The 15,696-nt window shown below is 41.8% G+C and overlaps 3 protein-coding genes across 4 annotated transcripts; 2 read left to right on the forward strand and 1 right to left on the reverse strand.

Moving 5' to 3' along the window:
* Window positions 1–246: 246 nt before the first annotated feature.
* Window positions 247–2,754, reverse strand: fam167b (family with sequence similarity 167 member B). Its single transcript, XM_046062780.1, has 2 exons — window positions 2,424–2,754; window positions 247–1,948 (listed from the first exon to the last, which is right to left on the reverse strand). Exons 1-2 carry the CDS (start codon window positions 2,721–2,723, stop codon window positions 1,685–1,687), a joined length of 564 nt encoding a protein of 187 aa, XP_045918736.1. The 5' UTR covers window positions 2,724–2,754; the 3' UTR covers window positions 247–1,684.
* Window positions 2,755–4,171: 1,417 nt separating this feature from the next.
* Window positions 4,172–11,073, forward strand: zgc:154055 (uncharacterized protein LOC556036 homolog). Of its 2 annotated transcripts, XM_046063628.1 has the most exons (11): window positions 4,172–4,588; window positions 5,540–5,596; window positions 6,052–6,160; window positions 6,295–6,420; window positions 7,797–7,970; window positions 8,086–8,303; window positions 8,425–8,586; window positions 9,182–9,323; window positions 10,206–10,426; window positions 10,566–10,717; window positions 10,932–11,073. In XM_046063628.1, the coding sequence occupies exons 1-11, from the start codon at window positions 4,404–4,406 to the stop codon at window positions 11,033–11,035; spliced, it is 1,650 nt and encodes a 549-aa protein (XP_045919584.1). In that variant the 5' UTR covers window positions 4,172–4,403; the 3' UTR covers window positions 11,036–11,073. The 2 variants fall into 2 exon arrangements, with proteins under 2 accessions (XP_045919584.1, XP_045919585.1); XM_046063629.1 differs by lacking the exon at window positions 5,540–5,596.
* An 855-nt stretch (window positions 11,074–11,928) lies between these two features.
* tdh2 (L-threonine dehydrogenase 2) lies at window positions 11,929–15,351 on the forward strand. The gene is made up of 8 exons (XM_046063631.1): window positions 11,929–12,142; window positions 12,792–12,834; window positions 12,920–12,990; window positions 13,159–13,308; window positions 13,399–13,571; window positions 13,658–13,748; window positions 13,843–14,112; window positions 14,443–15,351. The coding sequence occupies exons 1-8, from the start codon at window positions 11,950–11,952 to the stop codon at window positions 14,586–14,588; spliced, it is 1,137 nt and encodes a 378-aa protein (XP_045919587.1). The 5' UTR covers window positions 11,929–11,949; the 3' UTR covers window positions 14,589–15,351.
* The last annotated feature ends 345 nt before the right edge of the window (window positions 15,352–15,696 follow it).

Below are 15,696 nucleotides of genomic sequence, written 5' to 3' on the forward strand. Positions count from 1 at the left end.
TATTGGTCATGTCTCACAGAAGGAAAGAATAGAATACTGTGGCTATAAGACCACGGATGGTTGAGAGGGATGTCTGACGGAGCCTGTGGTGATTTGTAGCCTATGGATAAGATTGATAGTAGATTGTGCATAGACAGACGCACAGAACCAATCCAAACTACCTCTTCTAATCATGTAATAACCAACGTTGTAAATGCTAATAAATATCATTCACAAGTGAAAATAGACTTAGCAAAGTCTCTTTAATATTGTGTGTTGTATGTGCAAATATAACTTATAAATAGCAATTTACATTTGAAGGCACTTTGCTTTTATACTCATTTGTCATGTTGATACATTCATGTTACAGAAGCATGATTTAACAATCTGCAAAGAATAACAGTGATGCTTATAGTTGTTTATAACACAGTAACAAACATTGTCAGATATCACTAAACAAAAATGTTTTCTTCTTACTTGCTGTTACTAATAATATTAAGCTATATAATAAACCATTTAACCTGCCCTAAATTGCTGAGCAACAACATACACTTGGGCACTGTCCAGCCATATATGGTTCCCAGTCCGTGCTCTGCAACATCTGGACATGGTAATGGAAAACAAAATGCATTAGGCATTGCCTCCCGGGACCTGTCACTGCAGTCGTGAGGCTACGGAGATATTTTGGTTTATGAAGAAGAGGTGTAAAAATGTTGGAGTGTGACCTCCCACTTCCTCTGAGGATACTGGCAGGGACAGCACTCTGATGGTGGCCTCAACAGCTGGAATATGTTGCTGTATTAAAGGACTGTTACTTTAAAGAGTTACAGAAGATTTCCGCCAGACTGGAACAGATATGCCACCTTCATACTTTTTTTTACTCCACAAAAATGTTTACTAGTAATGAAAAGCAGCAGTTCCCGAACCTTTTTGCTTCTGACCTCTTAAAATGAAGCAACGTCTACTTATAACCTGATCATCACTAAATGTAAACAGTTCATACAGAGAGTTGTCTGAAGAGATGAGTCATTTGGTTAGAAGACTAGAGAAAGATCTGTTTTTTCTGGTTCCTATCCTTTTAATTGCCTCAGAACTTCTCAGTTTTGTCTTGCAACCCCCTGTCTGGGTCGCGACCCCGTTGGGAACCACTTATGTAAAGTAACCTGACCTGTCTACCTGTCTGAAAAACTCCCTTCTGTACAGAGACCATGAAGCTCCCCAAGACACTGTCTGAGAGTGAGCTTCTAGTTATTCCTATGAAAATCTCTCAGGAAGTACTGTTCTCACTGTGACTTATGTGTGAAACTCTGTCTAAACAATACCAAATCATTGGGAATAGGATATTGAACATAATGCCCATTCCCTATCTACTTTTACATTTCAGTCTAGCTCCGAGTATTCATATATCTACTCTGACGAACATTGCACTGTTCAAAGAATAGCCAACAGCAGAGCAGGGAGGCGTGGCCTATTAAGGGTGTGTGCCCCTGCAGGTCTGAACACTGAGGCTTCCTCGTCAGGCCAAGGTGCTCATGAAAGGGGTCCTTTTTTATTTCCAGCCAAGGGCATCAAAAACTGGCAGGCCACTCTTCACACTATCACCAAACCATCTCCCGAGGAGGAAATAGCTAAACATAATAACTAGCAGGCACAAACACAGAGGAGGCGGGGGACATCCCCAGTAACATAAATACAGGTTGAGGTTTTAACAAAGTGAGAATCGTCTGGAGTTGATGTTCATCTTGGTGAGCCCCAGGTGTTTGAGCGGGGTGGACAGAGCGAAGGCAGCCTTCATGGGGATGTCACACAGCAGGTCCGACTCCTCGCCACACTCCTCCAGCTCGTACGTCGCATCGTCCAGCATCTCCTTATGGCGATCGCACACCTGCTCCACTTTCAGCCGGTGGATCTCCCCGCGCAGACGGATCAGCTGACGGGCCAGACGGTTGTCCTGAACCTGCATCTCCCTCTGAGGAGGGAACAGGGGGGTGAGGAGGGGGGGTTGAGGAGAAAATGAGCACCAGTGAGATATATAGTCTAGCCTATATGTGGAAGTTGGATTTGGATGGCTCTCTTATCACAGTATGTAAATTACTGGCAACTAGAATTTACGGGCTGTAGCCTCATACCGTGAGAAAACAGACATCATATTGTTTCACTGATTGCTTGTTTAGGCAGTGAAGACTGCATGAAGTCAGTCATGCAATCCCTTAATTTAAGTCAGGCATTCATGCGGAGCAGATCACTGACACCCAAGAGGGACAAGTGAAGAAGATAAGACATCTATTTCACACATTAGCCTATGCGATTGGGGAAGTCAAGAAGACAGAGAAAAGTTGGCAACTCTTTGCGACATTTGGCTATCTGCACTATAAAATTAATGTATATTGCACTATAATAGATCTTTTGGATAAAATAAAATATAATGCTCAGGAGTCACTCACCAGCTCTTTTCTAAGAAACTCCAAAGCATCATCGATTGTGTCAAAGCCACAGATATTGCGTACAACCACTTCTGAGTTCTCATTTCTCACAGCTGCAGGCATGGACACGACTTGTCCTCCAGAGTCCGCACTGTCTGCGGAGTAACTCTCCGTCCACGGTCGACTCTGCACCCGCTCCTGCCACTCCAGATAGGACGGTCTGCGAGTCTGTAACTTCAGCTTTTCTGTGAGTGCTTTCAAGCTGTCCAGATCCTCCGTGTCTCCCTCGGAGGACTCATCTTCAAACGCTTTGAAATCCATCGGCGCAGTGATGAATGCAGTCCTTGGGAAATAGGTCCGCTTGCTGGATCAGCAGCTGGGCTATTAAGAGCGCAACAGGTCCTCACCTCCTTTATAGGAAGCAGTGACCGCCCATCCCGCAGGGGACAGAAAGGCTGGAGGATTTATAGGCTTAAGGAACCCAGATTCTCTTGAACTTCCTCAGGACCTTACAACAATCTCGCTTACAGCAGTGCCACATATTGATTAAAAATACAAAATAAAGGTACATTCACATTTAAAGCAAATACAATAATGTTGGAGTCAAATGTGATTACTAATAGCCTACTGTAGGGTACTTTGATTACGCTACATCTTTTAGGCTCCTTTTTCATTAGTTTAATCACGAATACAGTGCTCGAAGGAAGTACCTTATTTGTACTATGCATGAGTTACTTTATATTTCTACTTCACCAGTGGTGGAAGAAGTCTTCAGATTCTTTAGGCTATAGTAAAAGTGGCATTATAGCCTAAATTCCTGAATAGCCAAAGCTATTACAGTGACTTCTGTTTTATAAGCCTGCCATGTCTTTTGTATGTAAAATCTGCTATCGACAAAGTAACAGTTGTCAAATAAACGGACAATGAAATGGGATAAAAAACTAAAGTAGCTATTATAGTAAAGTAGCTACAATAGTCTACATACAAGAAGAAAATGTAGGCTACATGGTTAATATTTCACCACTGTGCTGCATTTCAGAGGGAAATATTGTAGGCTACTCGTTCCAAGAGGTAGGCCTACATTTATCTCAGTGCTTTAGTGAAGTTATATGGATAAAGGATAAGGATAAACATGTAACATAGCCTAGTAAACTTTAAAAAAACGCAGTGCATAAAATACTACCAGTGTTAAACAGTATTTAAAAATAGTTCAATGTAGCTCCACGTTGACCAGCTACACCATTAAAATGCTGCTTGCACCCTTGTACATCAGAAATACCAATACAACCACATAATCTAACCTGCAAATACAAGTATAGCCTAATACTTTGAAAGGGGGCATTCTCGCATATGAGTACTTTTACTTTTAATAGCCTATGTGTGCAACAATTATGCATATTAAGTAAACTACTGAATGTAGTTTACACTGTGACATGCCACTGCTCAAGTAAAATAGTACTCAAGCACTTCTTCCAACACTGCGCTAAGCCAAAAAAGCAATGCTGTTTGATTTAGATCATCTTTCTACGTTTGAGTATGCTGCCACCTAGTGATCATTTATTATGCAATACGCCCGTTGCCACTGCTTCCTTTCTCCCCCACACACAACGAAACAAAACTTTTACCAGCAATATGAGACACATGTCAAGTGTTACTGTTTCTCAGGAAGAGTGCACTTCCGTCTTTTGTTGCCTCAAGCAGAATATCTTCCTTTCCAGAGCTGTGTCGTGCTCAGCCACCTGTGTGTGAGAGGGCGTAGCTGCATTAGGCCATGTTCTAAAAAATAAAATAAAAATGACTATATATAGAATCCTTATCGTCAAACAAACTGAGCGCAATTGCAGCGATGCCCTACCATCTGAGTGGACAGAGGGAGGGAGTTTGCTTTTTTTTGCTAACAGGAGAGACGAGAAAGTGATTTGAAGCCGCTCGTGAAGCCAGAAGTTCAGCAGAGGAGTTTTCTTTTTCTTTAATTTTATTTGGGTTTGTGGCTGGGTGCTGATGGAGTTTTATGAACATATCAAGACCGCCAATGTGGAGGACGTTGTGCTCCGGCAGCCGCTGCACCCACCGACCAGAGGCACCCTGTGCATCACCGGCCACCACCTGCTCTTCTCGGACAGGGAGGAGGGCAGCTCTCGGCAGGTTTTACTGCTCATCAGGAACATCGATGCCATTGAGAAAAGGTGAGGGATCAGGACTGGAACAAATGGCATGTCATCACTGCAACAAAATACAAAATTATTGCGTAGTGTAGTCGATCATAAAATGAGGATAGGCTATTTGTTTCCATATTGCCAAAAACATGACACATACACAGGATTCAAAACAGCCTTTATCATGTATGTTCTTGCTTACAAATACGAATTACATCACTTAATAGTATAAGGGGTTTATGGATGTTTTAGCACTTAGTCACACATAGGTGTCATTTACACTGCTGACCCTGGGGACATGTCCCCACCACTTTTTGAAGGCACTTGCTAAACGTTTTCTGAAAATGAGCTTGCAACAAGAAATGTTAAATAAAAATTAAACATTCTATGAGAAAGGTTTACTTGCGCAATAGGAAAACATGCTCTGGAATGTAAATAGAAGAAAGAGATCTGCCTTGTCCAAAAAATGTAAATTAGGCTAAAAAAAAAAACAAGCTACTGATTACTGCATTATATTCAATTATTTTTATATTCTGAATTGTCACAGGCCACATGAATTTTGTTTCCCTTCATATAAATAAAGAAATTTCCACCATAAATCGGTGCAGAAAATGTCTATAGAATGCAGGAAATTAGGAGTTTAATGCTCAAAATCTTCTGGGAGAGGACCCCAGACCCTCCTTCGAATACTTCATCAATGAATATTTCTTCTAAATAACATTGGAGTATCTTGTCTTGTTCTCCTGACTCAAATGCATTATCACAGCTCGTGTTTCGTCAATCCCCTAATCTGAGCCCTTAAATGTCCCCACCAGTTTTTAACACAAAGTGACGCCCTTGTAGTCACATAGTTGGTCCAACAAATAACCACACTAATCATCATATCTAATCAACACTCAAAGCTGTCTCTACTGTGCCAGTGAATGCTCCAGTGTCTAATTAATGTCTAATAACATTGTTCCTCAAATCTTTTTTAACCAGTGTGGAAAACCTTTTGGCCTGTTCCAGCCTCTTCTCTAATGCAGGCCACAGTGAAAGGTTGGACATCGTTTGTGTTGCCATGTGTCTGCTGCAGCTCTTATTGCCCACGGTGCTGAAATAGGACATTTGCTAAGATTCTAGCAACTCTCTTTCCTCATCCCCGTCCACACACACACACACACACACACACACACACACACACACACACATACCATGTTGTGTGTTGCTTGCTACTAATAGCGTTATGAAAGCCTAAGCATTGCTCAAATCACTTGATACATTTTGTATCTGTCAGCGACAGAGAGGAAGGGTTGCACACAGCAAGAGAAAGCCCCCTCCCACACATAGCCCAGTTGACCGGGTTTGCCTTCCTTTCCTTCCTTTTCTGCTGCAAGTCAAACTTTCTGCACTGCTGGAGTCAAAATATGGGGAGTGAAGTGGGCACAGGGGTGTTGTTTCCATTCCATTTAATTAATCTCAGTGGCGTCTTTGTGTTTGTTGTTTGTGTGTAGGATATCTGGATCTTCAGGGACGATTACCATCAAGTGTAAAGATCTACGTGTGCTCCAGCTTGACATACCAGGCATGGAACAGTGTCTCAACATTGCTCACTCTATTGAGGTATAATAAATAATCTAATAATCCTACTAACCCATGAAACATAGCACACATGGATTAGGAAATCAGTATTTCTGTTCTGAATGCAGCATCCTTGCCCTCGTGTCTTACAACAGTCTCTCTTTGACTTTCTCTAGACCCTGTCCTGCCTAGACAGTGTGTCGGAGATGTATCCTTTCTTTTATAGACCTTCTGATCTCAGCCTGCAGGACCAGTGGGGTCTCTCATCCCCTGAAAAGCACTACAGTCAAATGAAGGAGCTAGTAAGCAACATATGGGTCTCTCTATCTTTTAAACTTGTTTCTGCTGTAAAAAAAAAAACGGTCTCACATGCAACTTTTACAAATAGTGATCCTACAGCCAGGAAAGTACCAGGGAAACTGAACACTGGGGTTCAAGATTCAGGATATCCCTGTTGCTTAGCTTTCATTTGTTTTCTGTTAACATTTATTCATTTAGCTGACTCCAAAGGTCAGAGGTCACACACCTCAGGAACACATGTCACAGAGGGGAATTGAAAGGCACACACCAAAGGCATGTGTCTTATCTACTGCTCCATCACCCCCAAAACTTCAGAATGTGTTGCACACAGCCTGGGATCGTGCTTGATAAACAGACACCTTCTTCTGATAAAAGCATGTTGCTATGGTGAGGGGTGGGCCCTGAGGGCAGGATTGTTGGTGGTGTTTTATAGAAACAATGTTCCATGAACATGTAATCTGTAGTTTCCATCAGGCTGACTGTTATTCACCCGGTTAAAATGGATTGGAACTTGCATGTTTAAGCACATCCGTCATCCTACTGTTTTTTTACTGCCACTTCCATAGATATCTGTGCCATTAACCAACTGCATATTGTAAACTGTAACAATTCCCTTTCTTGTAAAGAACATGTATTATGGGGTTGAGGTTTGTCAAGAACAAGAAGTAGATATACTTTATTAATAATTCAATGTTTTCACTCTGTTATAATAATCGAAACACGCACATGCACAAACAGGACCCATAGCAACACACGGAGAGATGTCAGAGTGAGAGGGCTGCCACTTAGTGTGGCGCCCCGAACAGTTAGGGTTTCAGGGGCTTGCTTAAGGCTTCCTTCAGCAGTGCTACTGCCGCCCCAAATAGAGTCAAATAGAGTTTTATATCCACTTACCAGTACATCGTAAGCTCACTAATTAACATATTATATCTTGTGTGTTTAATTCATACAAAAACTGAAGTGAAAAAAACAGGTTTTGTTTTTACAGGAAGTTATGTGCTTGACAATTTCTTGGCCGGCAGCGATGGCTTCGTTATTGTAAGGTTGCCAGAGTCCAGAAATCCACAATGTGTCATTTTTACAGTTCAGTTTTTATATGGATAAACAAATGAGATACTGGTTCATTAGTGAGTATTAGCTTTAGCATTTTTTGCCGTTGGAAAGAGCAAGGCTAGCTGTTTGTATCTGTATCCAGTATTTGTGCAAAGCTAAGCTTAGATACCTGTCTCCTACCTGTCTGACTATATATTTATTGTACAGATTTAAGAATGGTGTCGTTCTTTCTCATATAACTCTCAGCAAGAAAAGCAAATAAGTGTTGTTGCTGAAATGTCAAAATATTCCTTCCCTCATCCTCCTCTCCCCCCTCTGTTTGCAGCATGATAGGTGGAGACTGAGCACTGTGAACACAGACTACTCAGTGTGTCCCTCATACCCTCCAGCTGTCATCGTCCCCAAGAACACAGATGACGACATGCTAAAGAAGGTGGCCAAATTCAGACAGGGAGGACGCTTCCCTGTCCTCTGCTACTACCACAGAAAGAATGGCATGGTGAGGTGCTTTTTGTGTGTCTCCACTGCTCACCTACAGTTCATACATGCATGCATATTGATGTGTGCTATATGCTAGGCAACTAAACGATTCTAATCAAACTTAAAATCCCCAGGTAATCATGCGCAGCAGTCAGCCGCTGACAGGAGCCAATAAGAAGCGCTGCAGGGAAGACGAGCACCTCCTCCAGGCTGTGATTAGCGGCTCAGACAAAGGTTACGTTATTGACACGCGCTCCAGTCAGCAGGCGCTTCAGGCCAGAATGACAGGCGGAGGGTTTGAGTCCAAATCGTGTTATAGCAGCTGGAAGAGACTGCACAGACAGATGGAAAGGTGTGTGTGTGTTTGTGTGGCAGGTTTTTAGTGGCAATGGGTGCTGTTCACCATTTTTTGAATCTGATCTGTGCCATCAAACCAACCTCCTTCACCTCATTGTCTTCATATATGTTTACAGGGGTAAAGCACTGCAGGAGAGTCTAATTAAACTGGTGGAGGCCTGTGGTGACGAGTCCCATAATATGGACCGTTGGCTCAGTAAACTTGAGAATTCAAAGTGGCTTTCTCATGTCCAGACTGCTCTGTCAACAGCTGGCCTGCTGGCAGAGTGTGTGGAGAGGTAGGAACTACACTCACGGTGTGTCTGGGGCAGGATTTACAGTTGTGGTGCACTTATCTATCATTTGAGCAACTGCAAACTGTAGAGCACTATGCAAATAACCCTTTCTAAAAATAGCATTTCACTTCACAGGAAGATGGCAAACCCAAAATAATAATGTGTGCATAGTATAATAATAACATGTTACTATTTAATCTGTATACAACACAGATAGATTACATCTAGCGCATGCAAGCTGCAACACTTGTCTCTTAACAGGAATAGCATATTTTTGTCTATTTTGTCAGGTTTCTGTCAATCAGAAACCAGACACCTTAATGTAAATGGGGGGTGGGGGAGGGGGGAGAAAACGAAACACATAATAAAATAGTCTGTTAAAAGACAGTAAAATACCACAGGCATAGGTCAGACATGCATGTAAGGACCAAGTAATGTGCTATACCAAGTAATGCTAGCACCAACACCTCTAAAAATGTCAAACCTGTCAGCAGCATTAATAGAGGGGCTTCTGCTTTGCTTAGAAATAAATGTGCGTATGCCTTTTCTTATACATGTGGAAGAACAGGTATATAGCATATCTGTTGGCTTTGTCCAGGGACGGTCATTCAGTTCTGGTTCACGGCTTTGAAGGGACAGAATCCACTTTGCTCATCAGCACTCTGGCTCAGCTCATAATGGACTCATCCTGTCGCACACTGGAGGGCTTCCTGGCTCTGCTGGAGAGGGAGTGGGTACAAGTGAGTGTGTGTGTGTGTGTGTGTGTGTGTGTGTGTGTGTGTTACGACAGTGATGTTAAAATGTCTAATTTGCAAAGAAAAAATAAAAAGATACTAATAGAACCTCAGAATAGATAGAGACACATAGTATCATTAGTACATCTAAATTTTATTTATCATCTAAATAAAATATCTTTTTTATGTATTATTAAATCAGATACAGAATGCCATACCTATGAACATTTTTGCACAGCTTTGGATGGCTTACAAATAACGTTTCTGAGTCTTAAATCATTTTGGGGGATACAAAAAGCTATAAGCATAAGCCCAAAATGAAAGAATATTGAATTTTGGTGCACTGTTTTTCAAGCACAATCTCACATGTGGTTATGACCACATATCTTGCTAAAAGGATATTGCTCCACTGTCTAACAGGAAATGCCTGTAAAAAATGTTTTTACATGCAGTCGGGTGGATGTCATAGCCAAAAACTTTCCCCCTCTAATTTTTCAATTATGATCTTTATACATCTTGTTATCCACAAGTGCTCACTGTTCTTTGATCTTTTTAGGCACTACTTTAAGCGTTCTTGGCAACAACAAAAAAACACAAAAACATTACTTTGTCGACACAACAACCACAACACAATATTTTAAATTTTACAGACCAACCAAATAACCACCCAACACTGGACATTAACACTGATGTTTAATTAAAACAGAAAATAAATTCATATGGAGGAAAGTGGTTGTTCATAAGTTATTCTCACTTTTGCCAGAATGTAAATGAGACGTCCAGAGTTTAAATAACACCGAAAATGAATAAGTAGCAAAATTAGACATGACTGAGTGTGTTTGTGTGTACTGTATGTATGTTTAAATGAATTTGTCTTCTTCTCTCCAGGCAGGACACCCATTCCAGCAGCGGTGTGCCCACTCGGCCTACTCCCATGCTCGTCTCCAGCAGGAGTCCCCGGTCTTCCTGCTACTGCTGGACTGTGTGTGGCAGCTGGGGCGTCAGTTCCCCCTGGCACTGGGCTTCTCTGAGGCGCTGCTGCTGAGGCTGGCGACTGAGGCCTACGCGTCTAACTATGGCACCTTCCTGTGCAACAGCCATCGGGAACGGTCAGTTGTACTTCTCAGCGGGAGTGGACATTGGGAATCGATGGCTTAAAACAAAACTCTACAGTTTCATTCCTTTTAACTAATCTTTATCTTTACATCCAATGTGTTAGTTACCTTCCACCTCACTCTTCCCTCTCAGGTGTGCTATAGGAGTGATGGAGAAGACTCATTGTTTGTTCCAGGCCCTGTTGAGGCCCAGGGAGAGAAATTACTACTCAAACCCCCTGTATGAGCCCACTGAGCTAGCAATATGGCCCTCGGTCCACCCTCAGTCCCTGCAGCTTTGGAGAGGTATGCTTTGATTGACATGTGCATTCAAACTTTGTCTCACATTTTTGACCTGTGGTTAGTATCAGCAGTGGTGCTCATTCAGTATTGCAGCCCCTAATGTAATCACCGTGCTTTCATTATTTAGTGATGGAAGTTTACGGTGTCGCTAACTTTGATGATTCTAGGATTTTTATTTAAGTGTTAGTGTTGACTGACGCCCATGTCTGACCCTCAGGCTTTTTTCTGAGGTGGACCGAATGTGCTCGTCACCTTGAAGAGGCTCAGGAGGAAATAAGGAACATGGTCATTGAGTGGGGGAAACTGGCTCAACTCAGCTGATGCCCTTTCAGTACATGAACAAGTGAAGATGCTCAGCCTGAACATGTAGAGCATGTTAAGGAGGAATATTACCGATGTGCAATGCCTTTGGACTGTGGTTATTTCAGATTTACCTTCTCTATATTAATGTACAGTAATTGTTTTGTGCTTTGATAAAAATAGAAAAAAAATTATTTGAATTGAGACTGAATAAATTATGTTATTTTAGGCTGTTTAGCCCTGTGCATTTTCACACCATGTGTTTGGTGCTTTAAAAATCACTTACGGTGTGTAATATTTTCTCTGTTTTGCATAATTTCAATGAGGTAATTATTTTCTGACATATGAACTCATGAATATTATCAGTAGAGGAAGGCTGTAAAACTGACACCCCCCCCAGTCCTGTTAAGCTCAGCTAAACACTCTTCACAATACAAATCCCTGTGCACAGCAAGTCAGCATGTTTGCACACACGGAGCTTTGCAAGCTGGAGACTGTAGTTCTTTTCAGTCAAGAGCCACAAGCCTTGGTGATTATACAAAGTGGACAAGAACCACATAGCCCAGCATGACTTTCTACGGCTGCTTATTTATCCAGTGGTTGTTGAAACGGTGACCAATCGGATGGTAATGTTAACACTTTATCACTCAAATGCTGTCTTTCAGCTCTTATTTCATGATTTAGTTTAGAGGAATAGTTTTGGCATTACTTATTAAATTGCATCGGCTGGTTTTGGACCAAGAATCATCTGCCTGGGATTTCTGATTTTGTCAGGACACAGGTAAAAATTATTTTCTGTATTCTATAAAGTTCAACATGTGTCTGTAATGTTATTTAAATACAACAAGCAATGGTTATTACCAAGATGTAGAAGCTTTGTGTCGTCACTATGGTCTGGTCAAGTTCAATTTAACTTTTAAGGACAGCTACTGGACATGCAACCGGCTGTGCGGGTCTGTGTGCCCACTTCGGCCATGCTGGGCCTGTTTTGCCGGGGTTGTCTCAGCAGGGCTCAGAGTTTGCCCGGTCGCAGCTTCAGCTGTTTGCCCAGGCGCATGAGCAGATGGAACAGCCAGGAGGCCTGCAGCCCCCCACCTCCTCAGGAAAACCCCCGGGTCCTCATCACAGGTAATGCAAATTTTCTTCTGCCATGAGCTCATAACTTCCTCCTGACATTTATTTATTCAGAGAAGGATGGACTTTTCCACAGCTACCCATACACTGAACCTGTGAAGCTGCCATTGTTTTCTACCACTTTCACTGTGCTGCCACTGTTTTGTACTGTTGTCCACAGAGCAGTCACAATAGGGGTTGATTGCCTCACTGAAGGGCACCCTTTAAGGGAGCGAGAAAGAATTATTCAAATTATTTCCAAGCAGATCCTATGTTTACAACTTAAATAAGATGCAAAGTGTTCTTAGGAAAGATTGATATTGTGGCATCAACGGCGTGAGTGGAATACTACAGCCACATGTGCTGTCGTTTTTTGTGTCTTTTCGAGTTGTTTTCAATGTGCACCAGGCCAGCAGCAGAACCCCATTTTGACTCATCACAATAGGTTGCGTACAGACAGTGCTGGTGACATAAAAGAGCCAATGAGTGACTGTGGGGAGAATAATACCCTGCTGTCACTTTTTGTCCCAGGATAAAGCTTCGGAACAAACAAAAAGCTGAAGCACGGTGCACCATAACATTGATTTCATTTCCATATCAAAATCCAAACATTTCCTTGTTTTCACTGGACAGATAAAATATTCAACTTTGTCTCTGTATGCAGGTGGTCTTGGGCAGTTAGGTGTGGGACTTGCACAGATACTGAGGTAAGGCATGCAGAAATTTCTGAGACATTAAAGTTGATCAAAATGTTTGAAATGTGAATGTCATCATATCTATATTACTGTCTAGGAAACAGTATGGAACAGAGAATGTAATCCTGTCAGACATTAAGAAGCCTCCACCTCATGTTTACAGCAATGGTATGCAAAACCAAATTCAAGTTTCTTTTACTTTGTGTGTTCTGTTTTACTCACACAATTTACATTATTTTCCAATTTACATTTAGAATGTACCGCTTATTTCCTTTCTCTTTAAATCATTCGATTTATTTTAAATTATCTCTCCACATTCTTCCCTTTTCCCATTAGGCCCATTTGTATACGCTGATGTGTTGGACTACAAACTCCTCCGAGAACTGATTGTGAATAATCGTATCACTTGGCTGGTCCACTACAGCGCTCTGCTTAGTGCTGTGGGCGAGGCTAATGTGGCTTTGGCACGCAAGATCAACATCACAGGTCTGCTGAATGTGCACATGATTTACATGTATCACCTTTTTAGGGATTATTGTTTTTAAACTCCCCTTTGATGTTCTGCTGTCCATCTAGGCCTTCATAATGTGCTGGACTTGGCTTTAGAGAACTGCCTGCGCATTTTTGTCCCCAGCACCATCGGAGCGTTTGGTCCCTCTTCTCCGCGTGACCCGGCCCCTGACCTCTGTGTCCAAAGACCTCGAACCATCTACGGCGTGTCCAAAGTGCATGGAGAACTGATGGGGGAGGTGGGTCAGTCTTGCATACACATGCACCTAGTTTTCTGATACATCAATTTGCAAAATTTTCTCAATATCCTTTGCGTCTTCATCAGTATCTCCATCATAAATATGGTCTGGACTTCCGCTGCCTACGTTACCCAGGTGTGATATCAGTCAACACACCACCTGGAGGAGGAACAACAGGTATTGCACCGCTTGACATCTGCACATACCACATAGATTCAGTACAATCAGCTTGATGTTATAGACTAAGCACTCCGGACCTCTGTCTTCACAGACTACGCAGTTCAAATCTTCCATGATGCTCTCAGCACAGGTCACCATGAGTGCTACCTGCGTCCCGACACGCGTCTTCCCATGATGCATATCTCTGACTGCCACCGTGCCACCGTAGAGTTCATGCAGGCTCCAGAGTGCCAGCTGTCCCTGCGTACCTACAACATCGCCGCCATGAGCTTCACTCCAGAGGAGGTGGCCCAAGAAATCCGCAAGCATCTCCCTCACCTCAAGGTCACCTACAATCCCGACTCTGTCCGCCAGACCATCGGTAAAGCTTAACACATGTGGTGCACACACACAAAACAATATTTACAAATTTTTCAACCACTTAAAAAAATGTACTCGTTGGCAACATGTGGATCCAATCGACTTCACACAAATCGTTCTTATATTGACAGAGGCGATTGAACAGTTGGTCCAAATCTGTAAGGTTTTGGGGTCTCATGTGCATGAAAGCAATTACTTTTTACTTTAAGGTTTATGTTGTTTTATTTTGAAATGATTTGTGGGATTGATATTGCTATTTTAAACCGATTCATTTAACAGATTAACCAATGTGACGGAAGTAATGTGGTCATCTTTGCTTGTCACTTTGCAGCAGACAGCTGGCCTGTAAGGTTTGATGACTCGAATGCCAGGAGAGACTGGGGCTGGGCACCAGCTTTCGGGCTTGAGGAGCTGGTGTCAGACATGCTATGCTCCATTCGAGACAAGAGGACAAACGAGGGTTTGCCAGTCAGCTAGCGAAACCTGCTCCACAAAGACTGACTAATGCCCTAACCCCTGACTTTTCTCCAGCCTGCATTTACCAACAATACACTTCCTTTCATTTCACTTTCACGAGTTGTCAACCACTATCCTCCGTTACTCTGGAACATTACTATCAATGAGCCAGAGACTGTTTGTAAAGTAGGAATTCTCTGTCAGAACCTCTCAATATATGGTGGACAGTGAGACATACACATGCACTCAAACACACATTTCAGTCTTTTTCAGGGAATCATATACTGTCAAACCTTCTCTTCATCTTTGTTTTTTTTTAATTGTTATCATGGTACACTCACTTTACACATGGGCATGTTGCCACAGGTGGAACAGAAAAATACTTATTTCTCAAGCTTTAGAGATTTCCAGATGTCATGTCAATCGCACCCATGGACACAACAGTCTGTTACAATGTCTATTAAAATGTCTAATACAGTATGGACCAGATGCACATTTAGAGTAACAAATCTGTTGTACACTTTGATTCCAGGAACATCTGGAATAGCTGGCTCAGTTAACTCTGGACTGTAACGACTCATCATGTATTCTTGCTGTTTTAAAAGGCAGTCTTTTATGCTGTGGCATCTAACAGGAAGCCCTTATTTTACTTTTTTTGCCAGCAGTGTGATTTTGGTTATGAATGAGTACCAATAACAAATGAAGCCTTATTTACTTTTGAAAACAATGTATAAACAATGCAGTGTACTTTGAACCAGACCTTGAATAATAAAAATGTTACTCACCCAAACAGCGGTGATTATTGTAAATTGATGAACTTCATGTTTTCTATGTAACAATGTATTGATTATGGTGGTAACTGGGTTGAGGTATTAAGCTACTACTAACATATTTTGGAATTATTGTATTTTTACTCCACATTCATTTTACCACCATAAATACTAAATTCGTATTATACATACTAAACACACAATCAGCAAATAAAACATGATGCGTTGTTATTGATTCAGCTACCTAGCAGTTTATGAAGTAGTAAAAATTGGCCCCACCTCAACCAGCTACATTAAAATGCAACTCACACAGTGCATCAATAATTATAAATCTATAGTGTAAGATGTATAATAATATA

This window comes from Micropterus dolomieu, linkage group LG11 (genome assembly GCF_021292245.1).
Source record: "Micropterus dolomieu isolate WLL.071019.BEF.003 ecotype Adirondacks linkage group LG11, ASM2129224v1, whole genome shotgun sequence".
NCBI lineage: Eukaryota > Metazoa > Chordata > Actinopteri > Centrarchiformes > Centrarchidae > Micropterus > Micropterus dolomieu.

Bases quoted from the DNA above. Each gene is read 5' to 3' on its own strand.
- fam167b (XM_046062780.1), bottom strand. From the start codon at position 2,723: ATGGATTTCAAAGCGTTTGAAGATGAGTCCTCCGAGGGAGACACGGAG. The intron at 1,949-2,423 runs GTGAGTGACTCC...TTCCCTCCTCAG, and splicing joins AGTTTCTTAGAAAAGAGCTG to AGGGAGATGCAGGTTCAGGA.
- zgc:154055 (XM_046063628.1), top strand. From the start codon at position 4,404: ATGGAGTTTTATGAACATATCAAGACCGCCAATGTGGAGGACGTTGTG. The intron at 6,421-7,796 runs GTAAGCAACATA...CTCTGTTTGCAG, and splicing joins ACAGTCAAATGAAGGAGCTA to CATGATAGGTGGAGACTGAG. The intron at 8,304-8,424 runs GTGTGTGTGTGT...ATATGTTTACAG, and splicing joins CTGCACAGACAGATGGAAAG to GGGTAAAGCACTGCAGGAGA.
- tdh2 (XM_046063631.1), top strand. From the start codon at position 11,950: ATGCAACCGGCTGTGCGGGTCTGTGTGCCCACTTCGGCCATGCTGGGC. The intron at 12,991-13,158 runs GTATGCAAAACC...TTTTCCCATTAG, and splicing joins ACCTCATGTTTACAGCAATG to GCCCATTTGTATACGCTGAT. The intron at 13,309-13,398 runs GTCTGCTGAATG...CTGTCCATCTAG, and splicing joins ACGCAAGATCAACATCACAG to GCCTTCATAATGTGCTGGAC.